Source organism: Grus americana, chromosome 1 (genome assembly GCF_028858705.1).
Source record: "Grus americana isolate bGruAme1 chromosome 1, bGruAme1.mat, whole genome shotgun sequence".
NCBI classification, from domain to species: domain Eukaryota; kingdom Metazoa; phylum Chordata; class Aves; order Gruiformes; family Gruidae; genus Grus; species Grus americana.
The window spans coordinates 52,286,635-52,311,150 of NC_072852.1; the positions used below are offsets into that span (position 1 = coordinate 52,286,635).

Consider the following 24,516-nt stretch of genomic DNA (forward strand, 5'->3'; position numbering starts at 1 on the left):
TCCGGCTGTACAACGTACCAATTAGCTCAACACTGGTACAGTGCTTCCTTTATGTTTTATAGTCTGTACTTGTTATCTTGTCAACCTCTTAAATTGGTCTGATAGCAATGTTGGTGAGATACATGGGTGTTGCTGACCCACATACAGACCAATTCTCTAACAGCCCAGCCTCTGAAATGAAAAATAAAAATCAAAAATCTATAAAAAGTAAGCATTCAAGTTCCTCCCCAAAATTAAGACATTTCATAGAATGTTGCATTTGTTTCACAGCCAAACTTTACCAAGGGAAAAAAGGTATTGAAATGTGCTAACAAGATGCATGAATTATTTCAACTCTGCCCGTTAGTGACCAGACGTCACATGTCCGTGACCACATGTTGTCACAGACAAGGCAAGTTCTAATTTTTCTTCAGTGTCACTGTGTGCCGTAGCTGTGCATTTCCATACCCTACTTTGTTTAGATTTCTTTCAAGTCTGACCTTAATTCTGGGTATTTCCTGGGTTAGCTTGGGGATATTTACAACATACCTTTCATATATTTTGTCCTCAATAACTGAATGTGTTCTTAACCTTAATTCCATCTTAAGGTTGCAAAACGGAAACAACGTACCTTTATTACATGGAAAATCTCACGCGCAAACAACAAGCAAGCAGCCCAAAGGACGCTACCTTGCAGTTTTTCAAATGATTTGCAAATACAAAGGATGTCGATTCTTTAATAATCATTTATTTTAACTTTTATTGCCCAATTCAGGGATACACTCTGGCTTCTTAATGCTGTGGTAAAGCAGCACAAAAATAACACAGCTGTGTTGAGATGCACGTTCCACTGGCGCATTGCTGAGCAGCTGCTTTGCCCCTTCAACAGCCTCCCACTCCCTCTTGCCCCGTAATTACCCGTCCTCCACCCACCCTTTCTCCCCTCCAGCCGTCACCTGCGTGTCCATGCAACTTCATCACCACCTGCCTCCTTCCTGGCTTCAAGCCCACCTCATTCGTACGCGCACCTATACACACCTCTTGCCATTCCTGCCCTGGGGTAGATGGGATACGCCGGCTATCTTCTAAAAACAACTACTTCATCAGCAACAACTTGCAGGCCATTTCTCATTAACTCATCACTCATCTTCAAGCAAAGGTTGTCATACCAAATCTTGAAAGTCATCCGTTTTTAGCGACTACCTGCTTGGTTTCTGTCACGGTCGAAGTCTTCTCCCAAAAAGGCCAACACTCCCTACAGCTCTTGGGACAGTGAAACCAAGTCCGTAGTGCCTGATGCTGTCAGACAGGAGGCCGAACACTGAATTGCACAAAAAGGATGTCAGAGAAATGCCCAGTGACTTCAGACTCACTGACTACTGCCCCAAACAGGCAGCTGCCACAGAACTGCCTCTGCTGATGCAGGAGTTTCAATTATAGACAGAAAAAACCCACCCCGCGCTGAAACTGGCTTGATCACAGATGCCGAGTTTCTTAAGAAATACGTTGTTTTAAAGCTACCTCCTAACAAAGCAAACTGATTCACTTGCAGGTCCTTAGAAAAATCTCCTTATAAACAGAGTGCTTTAATTTTATGGAAGATCTTTTCAGCTGTAACAAAAAAGCTGAATTCCTACTTAAAATGGAAACCTCCTTTAGAAAGGGATCAGCTGCAGCTAACAAAATTTGTTAATGCACTTAATTTTACCAGTTAAACCTTTAAGTCCTTTACCCATTAGTGTCACATTATTACTTGCTCTTTTATGACCTATAAAATATTACGGTTCTAGAAATGCTAAATCCCACATTTATCCACAGTGAACATTTACTCTAGATCTTCACTACTTTTGTAAAAAAAAAAAAAAAAGATGTTTTCCTGATACTTTTTTCTTCAACACCATCACGCCTACAACGTATTTCCTACAAAGTTAATCAGTATAAAATCTAGATCAGATCCATAGCAACTCTAAAAAAATATATAACAACTATTTTGGGACAAAGGTTTTTCATCAGTGCCAAATGCGCCTCCGACACACACACATGCATGCAGGTATCAGCGCGAGAGCCACGCGCGTTATCGGAGAAACGTGTCACGCTCCTAGACCTAGGCAAGACTTCCGACACCGCGGGACATGCAGGACTTACTGGCTAATAATTAGACTACGGACCACGTTTACGGTAAAATCCTGAATGGCCTCAGTCACGGATGAGTCGCGTTACTTTTCACTGCCACTACTTCTGCATTGCGTGAATTAACAAGCGGCCAAAGTTAAAACTGACGGCTCCCACAACACAGAGATCTAGCTAAATGTTTCCAACAACGCCCCAAGAACCGCAAGTTCACTTAGTCTGTATTTTTAACAACACAGGGCCTTTGTTATTATAAATTTCAAAACAAAACCAAAGAATTCCACATAATATTTATACTTTCAAAAGTACAATATTAATACAGGTCGGTCAGTTAGAAATAACAGCAGTTTGTTAGGTCTACAAGATTTAACGTAAAACCGGTTTACAAATGCTGAAAAGCAGTAGTGGTCCAATAGTCACCATTACACATGAATTTCTCTCTTCCAGAAAATAAAAAAAAAAAAAACAAAACCAATTCAAATTTACCAGTATCAATGAAATATTAATAAAACACCCCCAAACATGCCACAATCACTATTCACAAATAAAGTTAAAATGAAATATACAAAAATTCACTTAATACTGTTAAATAACAATAAACTACAAGATTTCCTGAACAGAAATGGTAGGACCCCTGAATGTTTTACAGTGAACGTCAGGAAAAATTAAGTTACCTATGACTATTTTCATGATATACCAGCCAAAGATTTACATGACCATTTCAAAATATACCAATAAAGATTTACAGTCTCTTTAAGATGCACTAAACAAATAGGTTCATAAAGGTGAACACAAATGCTTAAAAATACTGTAACCATCACCAAGGGCGTACTTATGATACTCACTGAGATGCATAAGCGTAGTAGTAACATGTTTACTATCTCTGGTAAACAGATAACATCTAAGATCTGAAAAACTCTCTAAGTTCCCGCTGTAAAAGCCCTGTAGTTTAGTGAGTTCTTACCAAGTACAAACTTGCATCTTTCCAGTTGATTTCAAGTGAATAATGCACAAATAAGAGAGCAACAAGGTGGGAGAAATGTGACATTATTCCCATGTTCTTGTAATTAGTTATCCTGTTCCTCTGTAACGAAGAGATTCTAAATTTCTAAAAGTAAGCCAGGGTCCAACGTATATGAATCATCCTTTAACTATTTGTATTTCTAAGTTAAAAACAAGGTAGAAAAGTCATTGCTTCTGCAGGCCCCATATGCACAACAATGTGCAAATATCTTATGCTGGAGTAAGCCTGACAAAGTTTATCATCCAGTCTCCATGCTCTAATTTATCAATAATGAACAGAGGATCTGAGAGCACATAATAGTTACTGTTCACTTGTCTGCATCAACTTTCACACCATGTGCTTTTCAAAAACATAATATGCATTATAATTTTTCAACTATTTCAACGCATACTTCCAACGTTAAATAAGGAATTAAGTGCCATGAACTTAGAGCATTAAAGATGGTTCACCTATAGCCAAGCAAAGCTATGTTTACATTCCAGGAAACACTGCAGTTTAAGAAATACAAAAAAACCCCGCAGCAGTAGAACATTTTATGAAGAGAAACAGATGCATTCACATATTATAAAGCCATTGCAACTTCTTCAGGCATGGAACTGTTGTGTTAACTATACAGACAGTAGTTATTTAGCAGCAATGATTCCGCAATAAATAATGCACTGTGTTTCTCAGTCCTGCACAAAAATTGCAGCTACAGTTACATCAACAGCTGTAACCTACTGGCTCTAGTGGCAGAGGAGACCTTAAAACCAACTGTACAAAAAATTGTCACACTGTGACAACAAATATAAAAACATAATCTGCAGGTTGGAAATAAAAAGACTCCACTGTGAAGAGGACAGTGTAGACAAACTGCGATTCCAAGTCCACCAACAGAGAGCACTGCCTTCAGATCTGAGTCCTGGACTGACAGGATAGGCTTGGGCTCGACTCTGCATCGCCTACTTTAAAAGAGCATGCTCTGCCTTCTGTTCTTCCCGTGTCCTACAACAGAACACGGACCACGGTGAGAAACCAAAGCATTCGCACAACAGAGGATTCAGTTATTATCTATATCTTCTGTCTGCCTGTTTCAAAAGAATATCCTTTCTTTGTGCTTAAACTAATATCAGCATCTTTCTTTTAATTGCACTTACTGCCATTTCCCCCCCCCCCCTTTCAACACCCACACAGGAACGGTTTCAAACTCAAAGATGTTCTCGTATTAACAGTCCCTCTGCCCATCCCTAGTAAAACTCACCTCCTTCTGTGCACTTAGCTTATATGTCTCGACAGGAATCTGAGCAAACCGTTATTATTATTTGTTTGAGAACACTCATACGGACCAATTTAACAAAGTATTTTTCAGTTCCAAATGCTTCTGGCACAGCATTCCGTTTGCAGAGATGAGAAAATCTTAAGCTTTCCATACCTGTCTCAGGGTAAGCGGAATTTCGGAAGCCAGGGTCTTTTTGCAACTGAATCTCTTTTAGACTGAATATTGAAACACCTGGAATGTAACAAAGAAATTAATTCATATCCAAACATAACTAAGCTTTATTGAACAAAGTTCTAGTCTTAATTACACAGTTTAGATTAAAAAGAAAAAGCTTCCTATTCCAAAATATTTACATCAATATATATCAGACTTCTTTAATAGAATACTATCTTAACAATACTCTGCTAATTTACTACTCCTCTTACTTTCAGGCAAAGTGTGTATTCTTGTTCCAAGACTTCTGAAATATGCATGTTTCATGGCCTCTTCTGCTGAAATTCTCTTCTTCGATTCATACTATTAACATAAGAGGATACAAGTGTGTTGGTTTTCATTAAAAAATTCTTTGCATCAAGTGATTTCATCAAAGGGACAAATAGAGTTCAATATTTCCCACTAACTCACTAGGACAAATTTGTTTTCATTACTTTTATTTCACACATGAAAATCTAGCATATGTTATCTAAATCAGTATTATCAACATATAACAAGACTGCTAAAATAGTCAAAATAACTGCTGTAAATGGATGCCAGTCAAAAATATACTTAATCTTTAATTATAGCTGTAACAATGATTAGATGACAGATTTCTGTCTACATTATGTTCTAATATGAAATTGCAATGAAATGCTATTACATAAGATCACAAAAGTTTTCTAATTTGATGGACTCTGCTGCAGCGTTCTGCATACAATGGAACTTTAGACAACACGGTCTTCAATCTACACTCAAATCTCTCCTGCTTGGCATGTGCGCACATCTGAGCAAAGATGCAGACATTTCAAAAGCTGTATACAAGTAAGAACAAAGTCCAAACAAGGACGGCAAGTACTGGGCTGACACAACGTGTAAACAGATGAAGACCTGATGTAGGATTTAAATCCCAGGCTGCAAAGCAGAGTAACTGCACTCCACCTTATGTACTAAGAATTTTTAACATTGTGAAGTTACAGTGCTTCTGTGTCTACTTAAAGACTTAAGAGTTGGCCTTCTGTCTGGCTTCCCCTCTTCTTGCTTCTGGCTCATTTTTAATACAGATTAAAAGATTAAACCCACATACCACTTCACCTTTTGAATCCAGTTTCCGAGATCAAAGAGCAATATTACACCTTAGTGGCTGCTTCTCTAGTAGTAAGCTAAGTTCATTGTTACAGAAGTTCAGTATTTGTATTTAAAAGTTCTGTTTCGATATTGTATTTCACAAGAGATTTAGTTTTTTCAGGGAATTGCTAACATAGAATCAATTCTATTTTCTCAAAAAGTAGTAAGAGAAGAAATCACTTCTGGGGAAAAAAAAATAAATTAAACATCAGGTTTTAAATTCTTACAGTATACAGACTTCCCAAAACTGTCATTCTTCCCAAATCTGTCATCCACTACAGTCTCAGCTGCATATTCCACTTTGAGATAGATCTAACAGATACTATGGCTTCTAATACATTTTGTAAATAATGTATTAAAAATCCAAACTTGCAGTTTTATGAAGTAAAGCCACAAAACAGATCTTACTTGAAGGAACTTCGCTATCAATTCAATCCCTTCAGTGTCTAGCCTAAAAATAAAAATATTTAAAAAAATTAAAACAGTTATTGAACTACATTTACAAAAGCAAAACTTCCAAGGAACTGATTTAAGTAAGTGGTATCAAACCCGAAAATTAAGTTTAAACACAGAAATGCTTTCACCTAAACAACTTCTCGCATGTTAATGTCTATACATACAAGTACCAGTATCTCAGAACAAGACTATTTGAAAAGCACTGGGGACAAATCCTGAGCTTTGGACTGTGATTTACTAGGTTGACCTGGATCATTTATTTTAGCAAAAAAATTTGGGTTTTGTTTTGTTTTAACAAGTCCAACAAGACTCATTTACTAGAAGGACACAATATTGGATCTTTTTCTTCAAAGTTGCTAAAAAATGTGGTAGTCTGTTATAAAAGTTATTTATAATAACTATGCAGACCCTTCAAATTCCTTATGATGGTTTTAGAATGATTTCAAGAGACTGCTCAAGGAAACCTTGCCATTTTACAACAGGGTTCTTATATAACAGATGAGAATTTGGGTTATTTAGGAAGTGCTGTGTGAATACTCCTACTATGCAGGCGTTATTAATCAGAGTTTATAGTTCTCTAAGTCATTAAGGTGCTGGGGCACCTTGAATGATACTAGACAAAGTAATCATGTAGTACCAGGACTATGCTTTGCATTACTATCTGCCCACAATAACACAGCTGACGTGTAGTATTCCAGCATTCAGTAGCAGACTGTACTTGGAAACATGTTCACATTTACAAATACGCAAAGCCACAGAGATGCATATTTTCTACTAATAAAACACAAAGTACCTTGGTGCATGGTTGATGAGGGGTTGTGGTTTATACTTAGGAAAGTTGTAGTTTCTAAATTCATCACTGGAAGAAATGCCTGGCCATGTTTCTTGACATGGGGTTCCTACATTTAAAAAAAAGCAACAAATTCAACTTAAAAAAATGTAAAGAAACAACTTTGGCATAAGCAAGTATTTAATCCTGTAACTTAAACAGGAAAGAAAGAAAGAAAAAAAAATCTGTCAATGAGTCTCTGTTGGACAAACTCAGCTGTGCATTCGGCTCAATCATTTTTCATCAAGAGTATACTCATTCACCTTAATTACAATGCAATATAAAATATCATTGCTTATAGATAAAGATCTACAGTTCTTGAGGAAAAAGTGTTTAGAAGAACAAACATATAGCATTAACATTACTGCTTAAAGTATCCATTTACCCAGAAGTCTGAAAATTAAGTGCAGTTCATCTTCAACCGTTGAACCAGGAAAAAGAGGCCTTCCTGATGCCATTTCAAAAAATATGCATCCAACGCCCCTTTATAAAAACAGAGAAAAAGATAAATCAGAAGCAATCCAACAATTTAAGTTTTCAGCTCTTAAAGACTTCTGTGATTTCTCTTCCATTAAAACAAATTATTAAATTAGTTGGTAGCCACATGCTGCTATGAAAAATATTGTTTTGAAAGATATGTAGCAACAAAAGAACTGTCAAAGACTAAACAAAACCTATGTCATAGCTATATTAAATCCTCTTCCTTCAGATGTCAAGTTTATCAATTGTATTAAAAGTTCATAGTAAAATATCACATTATCATGTCATTAGGAGAACATTTGGTTTTTTCCATAACACTGTGGGCCTAATGCCTGCTTACTCTAAGCAATAAAAAGGTACTCTGCATTTTCAGAGAGAAATAATAGCATCTTCCCTGACTGCCAATCCTTTCTCTAAAAATCTAACTCAGTTGTAGCCTTCAAAAATTCAAAGGATGAGCACTTGAATGCTTCTATATAATAAGTTGACATTTTTTCAACTTGACTGAGAATAAAAATTTAAATCAGACAAAGCTATACAAACCACATGTCAATTTGAGTTGAATATTCTGAAGATCCGAGGAGAACATCAGGTGGTCTGTACCATAATGTGACAACTTCATTGGAGTAGGTCTTTGTAGGAACAGACTTCGCCCTGGCCAATCCTTGATATAAAGGCAAATAAAGTCATGTGCAGCTCTTTTTTTTGCATGAAATCAACAACAGATTTTTAAAAGCTAAATCAACCCTACTGTACTTGCTCAATACCTTCCCTTAATGCTCATTAAAAAGCCCTAACAAATACATTTCTACAACTTGTGATTTGCCTCTTAGTATTTACAGCAATCTCATGATCAGCATTTTTATGCATAGAAGATAGGCAAAGAGATCAAAACCTGGAGCAATCCTACAAATTTGATAAAAATAACAAAGCATTAGATCAATATGACACCTCCCCCCCCCGCAAAAACCCTTCTGCACGATTGCCATTTGAGAATTACGTTGCAAACGGCAGAAGGCAACAAACGAATAATGAAACGGTGGAAACAGATCAAATCAGTGTTGGATCAGCAGGGGTTTTCCATCCTAACACTGTCGGTTTGTCAGTAATATCTTCAATCAAATTTAAGTCTATCATGTTAGATACAATCTTCTGAGCAACTTTCATTCACGCACAAGGGGAAAAACCAGTGGTAGCACAACTTTCAAAGGACCTTCCTGACACAGAAGATAACAGGAAACTGTGAATGTCCCACTACCGGAAATCCCAAAGGAACTTGGTGTATCAGTGATGGAGTAACACCTGACAATTTAGCACACAGACAGACCCTTTCTCCCTCCCATAGTGGTTACTCTGCTTTGGAGTGATGTGGAGTGTTAGGAAAAGCAACTTGAGCTCCACCTTAAGGATCTGACTAAGTGTTGATTTCAAAGGATGCTGTAAGCCTACTTTCAAACCACAAGTCATGCGACAGTATTACCTATACACCTACTACTTTGATTACTAATATCCTGTAAAAGGCTGACTTTCATTTTCCATCTGAGAACGCAGAAATTCACTACAGACCTGATGTTCTCCTCTTTCCTTTCTAAGAAAATATTAGTTACAGAATAATGTCAGGCCATACCAAAGTCTGCAAGCTTCAGTTCTCCCTTCTCATTAATTAGGAGATTTTGTGGCTTCAGATCTCGATGCAATACCTTTCTTCTATGACAGTATGCCAAACCACGAAGAATCTGGTATAAAAACAGCTACAAAAGAGAACATTTATATAAATTAGACTAAAAATGTTAATCTACAGATTACAGGACTATAACAGCCCATTTGGGCACTGTCAAGTTAAGTCTCTGTATTGTAAGCAGGACAAAAAATACTTCTCAAAAAGCAAGTTACTTTTCCATGTGAACACATTCTGAACATCTTAATTATTGTTTACAGATTTAGTATCCCTTTATGCTAATGCACTGCTTTAACACGTTACTTTACAACAAAGATTTTAAGAGCAATTTGTTCTGCTTAACTGAAGAGAACCGCAGGGCTGTTTATTAAGTAAGCATTTACCAATGCTCTTCCCCACACTAATGCCTTTAAAGGTAACTGTCTCTATACTCAAGTTCCCTTCTGCCACAGAATCCCTTCTGAAAATGCAGCTCAGCATCCTTTCCATCCAACTGTGTTAAACTATGTAAAGAACGTTTTGGCATGCTGTTGGAAAAATACACTTGGATTCACAAGCTCACGAAATGTGGAGAAATGAGGAAATGAGGATTACTAAAACAGCCCAACTGCTTCTGGCATTTATATTCATCCCTCACCTTGACACACACAGGTTTATTTTAGTCCTTTGGAACAGCAAGCCAAGCAAGCAACTTCAGCCATGCATATTAATGCTGCACATATATAGACACAGAAGTAGTAAGGGATAAAGAAAGGTTTAACAGAGGGCAGCCAAGCAAGTTGACTGTATGACTGCATTAAGAACTACTATTTTGCAGTTTTTGTATGTATAAAGGGTCCGATCTTAAACACGGGGCTCCTGCGTAGCCATTGCTGGCATTTGCCACACAACAGACCTCAGCCAGTATAGATGAACAAATGTACAATGAAAAAATACAGAGCATTACAGAAAGCAACGTTTACCAATGCGACAAATTCAGCATGTAACAGGACTTTTGAGGAGAAACACTAGAATGCCTTTATATAACCATTTTCTAACACATGAGTTTATTTTTGTAGCAGGTGACACCACCAAATTCTTTTTCCTAAACTGGACAAACACACAGCAGGTGTAGCTTACATCCATCTGTTCTCAGTCTGCTCAAGCAGGATTTATCTCTTCTAGAAAAAAAGGAATTGGGATCAATTTCTTTCTTTCTTTTTCTTTTTTGAAGAGCAGAATGAGAACCAACAAGCTTTGCTCCATCTACTCATGCCCATACTGTTGCAGAGGCAGTCAGTCCCAAGTAGTATTAACAGGTCTACTATGGAAATCGATAGCCATCTCCAGCGTGGACTGGGACTGCAAGGATTAGTCAAGAAGGCAAAGCAGATTGTTCTACAGAAATTGTGGATCTTCACCACAGCTGGCATGGATCCTTTTGGAAATGCACAGGACTACAGGTATTAGCTCAAAATTTTGAAACAGTAATACCTGCAGAGATCGCACACATCTTTATATTATACATCTTCATTTTGTTAAAGCTCAAAACCCTAAAATTAGCTGAGGAATGTGAGGGGAGCAATGACAGGGAAGTCAATAATGACCCAAACCCCCACAGTTGTTGCAAGGTAAGCACCTGCAGCTACTGCAGTTAAGCAGCTGTGCTGGTTTCCCAGTGCCAAACGTACTGACCGTAGAAATCTGCTCTTAGGGCATAGCTTAAACTATAGGCAAACAAGGAAAAACAGTTCCTCTGCTTAGCTTGGATTACCACAAACAGATTCTGCTTGTTCTCTAACTGCACTTATTACAGGAGTCAGCTTCCCACTTACAGCTTTATTTTTTTTTAAGCTTAAAGCACTACTTACTAACTTGTAGTTAATTAAAAATACAAGCATAATTATGTTTTTTTGTTGTCTCTCTGAACTAGATACAAATTAAAGAACTTCCCTTTGTACGCTCTCAAAGGAAGCAACAGAGTAGGTTAAGGGCAAATGTCTTTCCCTAGAGATACTTACTGTAATGTGACAACAGAATAAAAGAAAAAGCTATCCAAACAGTAACCAATATCTAGACTGAATCCCATATGCAATTCAACTAAGAACAGATTTTGCAACATGCAACTAAGCCAAACCCAAGGATGACAACTCTACTGGAATGCACACAAAGCCCATCACTTCGCAGTATTTAGTACATTGTGTTGTCAACCACATTTGTGCCATGTGTATAAAAGTAATTTTCCTACCATGTGTGCACACTCATGGTTTTGTTCTTTAGGTTCACAGCTTAATTTCTTTCAAGAGGCATGGAAGAGTTTCTCAAACACATCTACCACCCAATTAACATCCCTTATATGAATTATATATGGCTTAATGAAAACATTTTGAAGGAACAGTCCAGCACAGGCTGCAACACAGCAGGGTCATACTGGTAACCCAGCCTCCTCAGACAACTTCACTCATTTCAAGATAGTATTGTCCTCTGTTTGGATTCTTGTTTATAAAGCCAGAAGTATTAAATAACAAAGAATTATTCCAGTTTTCCAAATCAAAACCTGCTTGTTACAAGAGAGGTAACGCTTGAACCTGAGTTAGTTTCAGCAGGCCAGATTGGAAACCGAGGGTTCCTGAAGCTCTGCACCCTGTGCAAGGGACCCACGCAGGAGCAGTTCGTGAAGAACTGCAGCCTGTGGGAAGGACTCATGTTGGAGAAGTTGGTGGAGGGCTGTCCCCCGTGGGAGGGACCCCACCCTGGAGTAGGGGGAGAGTGTGAGGAGTCCTCCCCCTGAGGAGGAAGGAGAGGCAGAGACAACATGTGATGAGCTGACTGCAACCCCCATTCCTCATCTCCCTGTGCCGCTGCTGGGGGAGGAGGTAGAGAAATTGGGAGTGAAGTTAAGCCTGGGAAGAAGGGTGAGGTGGGGGGAGGGTTTTTTAAGTTTTGGGGTTATTTCTTATTACTTGACTCTGATTTGATTGGTAATAAATTAAATTTTTTTTTCCACAAGTCAAGTCTGTTTTACCCATGATGGTAATTGGTGAATGATCTCTCCCTGTCCTGATCTCGCCTTTCATTACATTTTCTCTCCTCTGTCCAGTTGAAGAGGGGAGTGATAGAGGAGCTTTGGTGGGCACCTGGCCTCCAGCCTGCGTCAACCCATCACAGTTAAAGAAAATAATTTCTGTTACTAATGGAGAGATGAACATCACTCGTTCTTAAATATGTATTCTTAATTTCTTACTTGTGTGGTAGGCAATGCTATCCAAATCCACATTCATGATTGAGGCTACATTTTCCTCAGTGTGCATATATAAATTTTATTTGAGGATATATCAAACTACAGACTTGACTTAATAAATGAGTGTCAAATAATGGAAGGACAAGAACAGGTCAAAAGAGTTATGAATGTTTTGTTTGGGGGTTTTTTTTTAGGAAATTTTTTACTTTAAATATATAATTTCAAAGAAAATTAAAACGTATAAAGTTATATTATCTCCTGTTTTCAGTGCTATAAACTCTTAAAAGCCATCAAAAACCAAAAAGAAAGACTCCATCTGATGTCAAATGTAGTTAAGTCATGCCTAAAGGTCAAAAAGGAAGTTAAGTTTCTTAATTTTTTTTTTTTAAAAAAGCCCTAAACCATACAGCTCTTGATTATTAAGTTCTCTGAAATTCTTAGAGCAGAGAAAGCTGGAAGACACTCACTGTCACTGAAAACACTCACCTTTACGTTGTGCATACTCATGATGTTGCCACAGTCATCCATGTACTGCTTCAGATCCTTGTCCTGTCAAAACACCATCATCATTGTTCAGCAAAATTGTGGACAACAGATTAGGTGACTATTATCTATTATTAGAATGGAAATAATTCATTAGAAAACTGAGTTTTCTGCAAGAGCTGTTCAATGATAAAACACCCAAAAGCCTGAACATGAAGAAAACTCTGGTTTTCCAGAGTATATAAATACCCATGGTTTCCAGCAAGCTGCATCATCTCAGACATTATTTGTTATTGCCTTCTCCTCGATCTTGTGTGTGCCACAATTTAAGAACTGAAATTGCTACATTCACCAATTACATTGCAAGTAAAGAGTTTTTCTTCATCCCTCTTATTATGCTTACATATTCCAGCATATTATACAAAAATATCATTAGTTAAAGCTTCAGTGAGAAAATGAAATGCCTACCATGCAAGATGTGAGCAAGTGAGATACGTAATCATAGACACTTGCTTGAAAAGGTTGTTACAAAAAAGATGCAATGGGTTTATTTTGAAGTATACTTTTCTCCTTAGCTAACTTGTCAGAGTTGCATCATTGTTTGAAAAAAAATTGTTTGAATAATATTGTTTGAATAATAGCATGATTATCCTTTTTTATAGTTAACAATTTTGGTACAACTAGACAGTTTGCTCAGGTAGATTAACACTAACTGCTGTTAATGAAACTGAAACGATCAGAACAGTATTTACTAATTTACAACAATTTAAGAACTGAATACACTTTTCTCATTTTCAGCTGAATGATTCTAGAAGCAGGAAAAAACTGTAACAGTCCAAGTATTTTTAAAAAGAGTACACAATTTAGTTATGTCTATGTTACTTTGAAACAATAAATCGAATGTAAACCTCACTAGTTGTTTAAGCACTTACCAGATATTCAAAAACAAGAGTCAAAGACTTGTCTGTGTGCACAATATCGTGTAATGTAACGATATTTGCATGCTTCAGATCTTTTAATAATGACACTGCAAGAGAATTGTAAGCATAAAATAAATGCAAAACACATGAGCAGTAAATGCATTTCTAGCAAGCTCATACATATAAGCTATTTTTTTAAAAAATTAAAATGCTATTTTTAAGAACATAATACTCATATAACATTAAGTTATACTTGGGTTAAGAAAGGTATTTAATCAAAACACCAAACAGACATTTGACTAACAAACTGTAAATATTTCCTAAATTATACATTTCGGGTGGAAGTAGTCATTTCATAAAATGTGTTCTGAATCCCTGAAAGTTACTCACTAATAATAGTCAAATTCAGCATAAAGTTATCCATTTTATAACACTGCATTTGAGAACACAACCACCCCCCATAAAGTAAATAAATTTGAAACGCTAACTCTTAATATGTCTAGACTAAAATTTTCCTCATCAAAACTAATACCAATTTCATGCATCTCCCATGTAACCTATGTATTTCCAAGTACCAACAGTGTTTTGGTCAAAAAGAAATCCAGAAGTATCTGAAATTCTAAAGAGTTAAAAAAAAAAAAAGTTGTTATCACCTTCTCTTATGGCTGTGCACGGTGCTCCCTCTTCATGTTCCAGGCGGATTTCTTTCAGGGCTACCAAGTTCTCCGTCAATTTACTTCTCCCCTTATAAACTGTTGCGTAAGTACCCTACAAAATGCAAAAAGAAGAAAAACTCTTAAAAGTTGTTGCTTCATTGAAAATTCAGTTAAAAAAAAGAAAACAAACTTCTATCTGAGGTTCTAATAGATTTCATTTTGGATATGAATAGTTTTTACATTGTATTCTTTTGATATAGATAAAATGACAAAAATATTTTGTAAGCAGAGGTCTGAACACACAGAAGACACAAGGGACACATAAGCTTAACAACTCTGAAAATTACATGGGAAGCTATACACCATATAGCTACCAAAGATGTCAGATCAGGCAGCATTAAGTTCACCAAGATCACTAATGGGATCATTTACCCTCTTGAAAGTCTCTATTTGATTAAAACTAGCACAGGTATCTCTACACTACGCTGCAGTTATGTTTCCAAAGGCTGCAGACATACTCTTCCATCATTTTTACGAAAACACCTAACTCCTTTTGATAGCTTCTTGCCTTCCTTACATATTTTACATGAGATTTTTTTTTTCCTTTTTGAGAGATGGGGAAGGAGTTGTCAAAGTTTCATTTTGGTTGACATCACGAACAGTGAATATTATGAAGCTTATCTTTCCCAATTATTTTTTTGTTAGACAACAAGAGATTCAAAACTTTTAAGGTATGTTACGTAAGGACAAGAAACCCTGACAGAACAGCACGCAGGTACAACTAATCCCAGCAACTGCAAAGAGGAAGCAACAAAGTTACAGAAACCGCCCTAGGTTACAGTACATACCCAGTGTTGTCCACTATACTTTGTAAACTAGACAACCTACACCTGCAACTATGACTTGATAGCTACTAGACTGACATTCCTCCAAAGATATGCAATGTTATGTCACGTCTAGTGACCCATCTAGCAAGTACTAGAGGCAGAACAAAAACCAAATGCATTTGGAAATCAAAACATTGCCGATGGAGGACTAGCTGCAACATTCACAACAGAGATGCGGAGCAGCCCTGCCTCTTTCTGCAATGTTCAGCGCGTCCCGTCCTGGTGCTCCTCGTCCGTTTTTGATCCCATCGGCCAATGTCAATCAAATCGGACAGGACTGATACCTGGCCCCTCCTGAATTCTCCTGTTTCTCTGGAAGTCAGAGGCTGAGCAGAGGTAGAAAGCTGTATGGCTGCCCTCCCAGACGGAAAGGCAACGTGTTACGTACTTCACTTGGCAGCACTTGGCTGGCTGTTCTGCTCAGGCACGCAGGCTTCTCCACCAGAACATGCCCAGCTACTGCCTGCTCCCCGCAAGCGCTGGCTTCTTGCCCGGCCTGAGCACTCCCTAACACCCAACGCACGGCAGGACGACACCAGACTTAACTCTGTCGATAATAAAACTAGTTACTTTGTCTATCTGCACAGAAATCCAGCCTACATAAGAAGGTCACAGATCATTCGTTAATGGCATTTTGCCCTTCCCCAGCTCAGTAATGATTTTCCTGCTTTTTTTTTTTCCTGCTTATTATAAAAGAATAGAACGTTTGTGTGGTTGTGACATTGTTACACATGTTGAATATGTTTGGTTTACTGAAAAGATAAATTCAATGTGTATTTCGAGGGACATGGAGATTTTCAGTTAACATTTATGCAAAATTTTACACAAGACATTGTCGTCAAAGCAGTAATCAGTTTACAAGAAAGCTATACATACCTCTCCAAGCTTTTCTAACTTGATATAGGTTTCCATTTTTCCAAATCCAATTTCTGACTGCAATGAAAAGAAATGGAAAATTGATCACTAAAACTGATCACTTTATTTACACATAATTTAATCTTTGTTTCAGAAAAATACCTGATAGTACTTGACCAAACACCTCACAATTCCACTATTTTAAAAACAGTTTAGCATATTATGATACAAATGCGTCCCAGCATCCAAGCCTAATGCTCAGGCTGTTGGCCAGTCTACTGTGTATCCTGGAAGGACTATGTACTGAGTTACACTCAGACCGAAACCCCACTTTACCCTACCTCCTACTTAAGTCTACTCCACTGTTCTGATCTGATTACTACTAATAAGGTGGTTATAGCCTAAAGCACAGATGTAATCTCAAACTATTCCATCCTTTCTCTTGCTCAGCATAACCATATGCTGCTGCTTCTTTCAAAGTAATGTTACTTATTTGCTATGTTCAAGATGTCAGCTCCAGGTCTCGTCTCCCATTCTGACCTCTCAATGCTTTTCAGTCTAAAATTCTTCAAGTAAAATCCCTAGACATCAATCATTCCTCCACAAGCTTCAGCTTTGTCGCAACAATTTGTGTTTCGTGGCTCATAACGTCAAGACTTTGCATATTTCACTTGGACTTATTAATCTCTTTTCTCATCACCAACTCAGCTCTGCAATGCAAGCCAGGAGGGTTTGCCTGCCTGTATAGCACCTTTTTCTGAAGACTGTATGATCATTACACCTTTCCTGTTCAAATCCACTGCTACTCTTATATTTAATCCATGAAAATAACTGTAAGAGGTAACAGTAAGACTGTTGCCAGTTACACCAAAGCTTTATATTGTTCTGACAGTGCAAAGAATGCTGAAAGTAGACATGTAAAACAGGTAAATTTTTAAAACAATTTACAAACCTGTACCCTGTCAAAACCCCAAATCCATAGGCTTCATGAGGTTTTGTGTTACTGACAACTGAACGTACGCTAAGACAAAAAAAGCCAGGTTTTCTCCTTAGCATCACCTCCCACTTCCACTTCCAAACATAGATCTCCACTTGCTATTTCATTCTAAGGAACGATACTTTGACCCCAGACTGGCTTCAACACCTACTTCCAGAAATCAGAGTATGTTGATTTGCTCCTAAAATCCGATGGATATTAAAGTTGTGTAACATAAATAGTGCTGACTCTATTAAGATTTGATAACAATATAATATGAAGGTATACTAAGAAAAATTTGATTAATACTTAATTTTCAGAACACATGCATGAAAATACATCTGAAGTAAGTGTAAGATCTTGTCTGTAAACATATTTGACATATCTAAGAAAAAATGTGCACATAATTATGTTCATGTAGTATTAAAAGTAATTCTGCTTTACTAAATTAGTGTTAGAATTGAAATATTTTAAAACTGCACGAGGATACTTTAGCTTCAAGCATATTTAGGAGCTTGTTGAAGTCAAGCTGTTTATCCCAAAATACAAAGTTGATATTTGATAACACTTACAACTCCAATGAGATTTTAAACATACCACTGATACGGTACAAAGTTAGTAAAATAAATATTATGTTTCCAAAGTGCATTTTGACCTACTTAAACAAACATATCTTGAAGTGAGTATTAAATGGTATTAGAATTAAAAAGATAGACTGCTTACTTTACAGGAGAAACTAAAGGAGAACTCATAGCCATTGGCCTTGTTATTGCCAGACAGTCTGGAATATAACTTGAAAGTCTGACCTCTAAGAAACCTCAATGTTGTTCATCAAGACTAATAAACTGAAAATCTTCTTTAGACAATAAAATCATAAAGTATTTCCTGCATACAGAGGACAGATATTCCTCAAGACCTGTCTTTTCATGTGTTTAATTTTTAATCACATTTTAGTTGCCTACCACTCATAAGAAAAACTAATTTTTAGATTCCTCAAACTAAGATCAATTTCATTTTTCCTTCAAAATAATTTCTGAACAATTTATTTTTTTTTTTTTGCAATACACATCTGTCCATCTTGACTTACACAAACGCTGATGCATTTATTTACTGTCTTTTCTAATGGCTGGTGCATAAGAGTTACACCGATGCTACTGCGCATGCGTGTATGCGTATACACAAAATGCAATTACCAGCAAAGCTAATTTTTTTCATTGTATTTCAAAGAAATATACCAGACCTAAAGTATAACAAGTCCTCACTTGATACTTTTTATAGCTCTTTTCCCTTTGACTTGTGCTAAGCCTTGAAGAAACATTCCTTTGAAGCTGGGCACAATATTCACATATTGCAATTAACAGTCTGCTAGCAAGCTTTCAATGACAATCTCAGAATAATGAGCCCTTGAATTTCTTTTTTTTTTTTTTTTTTTAAAGGTTAGTTTGAAATCATGAAAGGACAATGCAGCAAATGCATGCCTGCATACCACAAGCACTGCTGGCAGGTTTCATTTTGGACTTCTAAGCCCTGAAAGCATTTTTAAATGGTAAAACAACACAACCTTGTGACAAGAAAACGATTCCATACACACACCATATTCATTAGAGGGCACTGTTTTTCTGTCTGTTTTCTAAGACGTAACAAGGAGTGAACTTCAACTGCTCTAAGGGCTCCACGTTAAATGAACAAGGGAATTTAAATATACAGGAAACTCCTCCCAGCCCTCAAATACTATATTCCACTGAAAAGGTTCTACTGAAAAGGTACTTAACCAGTGTCTGAAAAGAGAAGGTTTGAGGAATTCTATTCCTCAGTTCAATGCTACATCAGTAATTAAGTGGTTAATGAGCTACAAAATTCTGACACAAATATTTAAGCTTCCTACATTATTATTACTTCCAGTACTTTGACTCAATTTTTTCTTCTTTTAATATTGTTCTTGTACAAGGCAACATGCAAATCAAAGCTTTAGTCTAACACACTAAATCATATTTTTTCAGGGGAAAAATACATGACAAAATTCAACCATGGCTTTGTTACAGACATTATTAATTCAAAAATAATAAAATATATTTCACAGTTAATAAAACTAATTCACTATATGTACTTTCATATATACTTTTCAGCAAATAAGCCATTAAATCAAGAAAAGAAAGAACTAGGCAGATTTCATAAACCTATCCAGTTTTTCTCTGCCAAGAATTTCTCACCAATGAATGTGGTCAGGAAGTTAATAATGGTCAAGTAATTCTTTAAGACCTCAATTAACATTAAGAAAACTGATAGATCAAATTATGACTGAACTGTAACAACTTTTGTAAAAATTAGACAAAATATTTATTATTTTTTTTTACTATTTCACCAATGTGCCTATTTTATGAGTGTCCAGGATTTCTAGCATTTATACTCTAATTGCAGTATAGGAATCCTCATTCTGCCATCTCCAAGGAAAGACTTATTTTTTAAAATAACCCAATAATCTAAAAAGGTATATGTGAATTTATTCATTCATATTCTTAGGAATCCACATATGCTTTAAAAAAAGTAATTAAAAAACCCCTCTCATCTCAACAGCAATTCTGAGAAAGAAAATTTGTTATCAAATACAAAAAGAAGAGTGAGGAGGACCTGCCTTCATATTATGCTGCTTCTTTAGGACCTTCCTACTGTATTACATGAGAGCCCCAGCCTTGATCTATGACGATGTGGCCTATTTGCTCAAACAGATCATCCCAGCTCTAAAAACCAAAAAGATTTAAGTATGCACGTTGGGAGTCGAGTTGGCTGCTGATTTCAATGGGTCAAGACCTTCACTGAGAAACGATAGGGCCAATTTTGCAGAAGAAAAGTTTTTGAAAGGAAGGGTGAAATTGTTCAATGGATTTTGACAGGTGCACACTAAAGTTCAGGACATAAAAGCCGAGGTGTAAAAGTGAAGTTGAATCATGCCTATGGTATACAGACATCTGCATTAAACGGCACCTGAAGAACCAAGAGGTTGGTTTAGCAAAGCGGATGCATTATACTTACTAGTGATGCTCTACGAGAACGTCGACTCATTGGCTGATCAAATGGTGGGCTGTTAATCTGCAGCTTTTCAAGATAGCCATCAGGTATCCTGATGTCAGCAGGCAGGGACAAACGCTTGTTCAAATCCTGCAGTAAATAATGTTAAAAAGAGAAGGGTGAAGTATAATTCAGAATTTCCTGAAAAATCTTAACACCTGTAGTGTTAGTGTTACTCCAGTGTTGACATTTAAAATGGAAATATTTATACAAATGAAAAATAAGTAATTTCACAGAAATGTTTTTTAAAAACATTCTCTTCTAGTAATACTTCAAATTGGTTAGATAACAGGCTCAAAAATTCAGTGCTTTACAAACTCATTACTTTAACAAGAGGAATGAAATATTAAAATGTAATTAATTACATTGTGGATAAACCTACTGAATTTATGTGAATACTTATGCATGCCTGGAATACCAGAAACTGAGAAATCTGAGACTGGTAAATACATTTGTTTTTATATAGTATTTACATCAGAATAACAAGAGACCTCCACAATTCAAAGTGCATCATTCTCCACTCACTTTCTCTGACTAATAAAAGTTACAAACTTCCTTCAACTTCCCTTTTCCAGTCTTACAAAACAGTATCACTGTGTTATTGAGCCAAACTATTACAAATGTTAATACATTTTCCATTTTCAAGCTCTTTAGTATATGATCTTTAGAAAACCAAACTGTCATTATATAAATCCAGTTTCCCCTACATCAGATTCTGTTTTTCACTAGTAAATTTTTCCAACAACGACAGGTATAATTTCTATGACAAGAGGGAAACAAAATTACCGTTCAAAAAAGGTTTTTTTTGGGGTGGCTGCACATTCTCATTGATTTTTTATTTTTAGTTTGACTTTAATCTCAAACATGCCAGAAGATGAAATACCAAATATTCTCTTAAGGTGGCCAGTCACCACTGGACAGACACAAGGGCAACATATCCAGACTCACAAAAAAAGGAAAGTAACTTCCAGAACAGCAGGAATTATTTTTCAGTAGTTTATCCAAGTAAAGGAAAATCAATGCTCAGCATCAAACCACACAATCCATCCCTATGGATTCTATCCTGAAGTTAAGAGGAGATTTCTGGAACCACCAGTTTTCACACTTTTCTCCAGCAGAAAAGGGAATCTCCAGATTTCTGCTGGTGGATCTCAGATTTGATACTGACCTGAGGGCAGTAAACTCTTCTTGACATTACTCTGTTCTATCTTACCTATCACATCCAGCTTTGAGTTCTGGGCATCCCGAGCCAACCTAAAGGCTGGCAGCTACAGCCCCATTCGGTCCCCCTCAGGCTTGGCCATGTGTTTCTTTGCAGCAGCTTTGAACTATTTCAGCATGCTAAATCATCGAGAAACTATCTCAGGCGAAGTGCATAGCTTCCTGCCAGCTTTGTGCTCCAAACAGGTTCAGTGGAAGGTCAGACGAGCTCACAGCCTGAACACAGGGCAAGAGAAGCAGCAGGGCAAGCCCGGGAAGTCAACAGCTAAATTGGTTTAGGCTGCCAAAGAACTGGATCATCAGACTTTTCAAGACTTGAGGATCTTAGTGGACAACTTGCTAAGCTCTCAGGGTTGATAATGTATTTGAACTGGGTATATGCATGATTTGTACATGTGCCTAGGGCAACAGCTAAGCAAAAAAAAAAAATATTATTGCAATTTGGCAATTAGTTGAATTTCAGGACTGAAGTGCTAATACACATTCCCCCAGATGATTGCTCTACATATGCTATTTGCTACGGCCACTGGATAAAGACAGAAATTTTTGGAGAGACGCCAACAAAGCTATAACTTCTGGCAGCTGACCCTCCTGCTTTCCTTTTGCTCCTCACATCTCCTTAGGTACAGAGCACAAATCTGTTAGCATCTACTTTGCTGCCCAACACCAGCTTCTTTGCATAACTGGAAAAATCAGCTTCTGTATTTCTTATTTTGTACAGAATTTTTAAACTGTTTTTAAACAAAAGGAGTACTGTTCACAGAATGGCAGCTTTGACCAATGTTTTGAAATTAAACTGAAAAACAAAAGGATGCCTCAGTTTTGGCAGCTTCTGATTTCTTTACTAACTTTCAGCCTTGGTATTTCACATTTTTCAAAACATTGGCAATTTTAAAACTGCTTGTGTAGTTTTTGGGAGAGTGAAGGAACTAATTAATTACAATAGGAGCTAGCAGTAATCCCTAAAACAAAACACTTTCCACTGAAGAATTTTCCTTCTTTTTGACAGGCTCTGCTAATGCCATTTTTGTAATGGGCAACTAAAATTCAGTAAAGCTAGAGTCATCTGAAAAGAGAAACGCCTCTCCCCTACTGAAGAGGACTTCAGATTATTAAAAATAAACTAATGAATAAATTCACCCTCTCTATAATTTATTGCATTCTTCAGAAAATTCAGGTAGCTCATCAAAACAGATGAGCACAAAGGAAAGAGCTCCACGTTGCCTTAAAGACAGCAGCTTTGTAATCTCACTGCGGTGGGAAACCATGGAACTGCTGGAACAGGACAGGGATGGCAGGGAAAGGACCAGCATCAGTCTCTACTCCACCTTTCCATTGTAATCCCAGATTAACAGTGGGGTAATATCCTGATTTTCTTTCTCGTGTTGCTCAAGAACATAAAATAAAGCAGAAATTTGACAAATTCCAAGACAGCAGAAAAGAGCACTGAGCTGAGTTTTTCAGTAAAACTTCCCAAACACAGTAGATATCATTATCATATATACCCTGTGGCAAAATAGCTACTTTCTCCTACTCCTACCAATTAACTCCATGGCACAGAAACCTGCTGTAGTGCTTTCTTCTTACTGTCCCATAGTGCTTGTTTAAAAGTAAGTATTTTAACAGAGTCTGTTTATAGGGATAAATCATGCACCACAACCCAAAGGCCTCATGAAATACTGAGTTCATTGTACCCCAGAGCTTTCCATCTGTATGTTCTCTCCTCCCACAGTACTCATCCTTGGGGCAGCCAAAATGGTGCTTCACACCTAGCTCCACAGCCTCCAAGAAGCATTTCCACACAAAGTTGATGGGTATGTAGGAAGAAGGAAGTAAAGGCAGCCTTTAAGCTGTGACGGCAATTTGAAAACTATGCCGTTAACTGTGCACAGCACCTGCCATCAATAAACACACACCTTTTCAAATATACAGGAAGGGAAACAAGTCTAAGATGCTTTACAGTTACTAAGAATTCATTACTTGGAGTCCACCATAAATACTGGAGATAACGATATCTTAGGCACCAGAAAAATATTATAATGGGAGCTAGTTGTGATTCTATTACAGATTTCCCCTTCCTGCATTCTCAAAAGCTTTGCCTATGCCATTTCTGCAACAGGCAATTGCAACACTCCCCCCCCATGACTGACTTCAGAGATCCGTGTCACATCCTCAGTTCTAAAATGAGCTTAAACTGTAAACTTAGATTTGGTGCTCCACAGTGCGTGTGTTTGAAAGCAAATGCTTACTGATGTGAAGGCCAAAATCCATTCCAGTTTTGGGAAAAAACCCACAAACAATAGTCTACTTCAAGTATACAACAACAACCCTCACCCTGCCCCCCTGCCAATGTCTGTCTTAAAAAAAAAAAAACAAACAAAAAACAATGAACCTGAGGGAAAAAGTAGAGAGAATTTTTTTTCAGAATTGTAATATCTGTTTTAATATAATTTCTCTAGTTACATTTGTAATATAATGGACAATACATGACAGTAATCACTCTTCCCCCCCCCAACAAGTATTTAGTGCTGGAAGCCTAAATTTTTGTCATGTTGTAAATAAAATCAAAACACTATCCATTCTCTTTAAATTTTTAAAGCTGAGGAAAGTTTCTTTTCTGAGAAGAAAACATAATGATTTCATGGAAACTACAGCAGGTACTTGAAAAATTATTCCTCCTGACAACCTACACTACTGCTCTACTTGCAATGCTCATGCATATTTGGCTATGTTGAAATGTCAACCAAGCCAAGACTTCTTTTTTAAAACCATATATTAAAATTGTTACCTCCCAGTCAGAAGCCTTTTATGACATCAATATTTAAAAGATCATAAAGTTACATATATAAAGTCTCTTATATAGTCTTCTTTGTATTATAATTATCCTTTACCTAACTGCCTAAAATAGGCAAAATTAAAGAAAGTCATTTAGATTGCAAACTCAAATACCTGAAAGACAGAAATTATCATGTTTTGTTTGCCTGTACCATCTTAATTCCTCCCAGTTTTTGCAATAATTGAAGCAACCACCCCTTGGGAAAAGAAAGCAATCATAATTAAATGCTATACAGCAACATG

General features: G+C 36.9%; 1 protein-coding gene across 11 annotated transcripts in view; it reads right to left on the reverse strand.

Annotated features, from left to right (window-relative positions):
- Nucleotides 1-705: 705 nt before the first annotated feature.
- The window catches only part of CDK17 (cyclin dependent kinase 17), a 118,220-nt gene continuing 94,409 nt past the window's right edge, over nucleotides 706-24,516 (reverse strand). For 9 of the 11 annotated variants that reach the window (XM_054815424.1, XM_054815232.1, XM_054815325.1 and 6 more), the window contains 12 exons: nucleotides 20,182-20,307; nucleotides 16,197-16,253; nucleotides 14,431-14,545; nucleotides 13,790-13,884; nucleotides 12,861-12,923; nucleotides 9,104-9,227; nucleotides 8,020-8,140; nucleotides 7,382-7,479; nucleotides 6,961-7,066; nucleotides 6,120-6,162; nucleotides 4,817-4,907; nucleotides 706-4,622 (listed from right to left, as the gene is read on the reverse strand). In XM_054815424.1, the coding sequence (XP_054671399.1) occupies nucleotides 4,393-4,622; nucleotides 4,817-4,907; nucleotides 6,120-6,162; nucleotides 6,961-7,066; nucleotides 7,382-7,479; nucleotides 8,020-8,140; nucleotides 9,104-9,227; nucleotides 12,861-12,923; nucleotides 13,790-13,884; nucleotides 14,431-14,545; nucleotides 16,197-16,253; nucleotides 20,182-20,307 (1,269 nt within the window). In that variant the 3' untranslated portion in view covers nucleotides 706-4,392. The remainder of the gene's footprint in view (nucleotides 4,623-4,816; nucleotides 4,908-6,119; nucleotides 6,163-6,960; nucleotides 7,067-7,381; nucleotides 7,480-8,019; nucleotides 8,141-9,103; nucleotides 9,228-12,860; nucleotides 12,924-13,789; nucleotides 13,885-14,430; nucleotides 14,546-16,196; nucleotides 16,254-20,181; nucleotides 20,308-24,516) is intronic. The other 2 variants (XM_054815791.1, XM_054815882.1) reach the window with 1 other exon arrangement.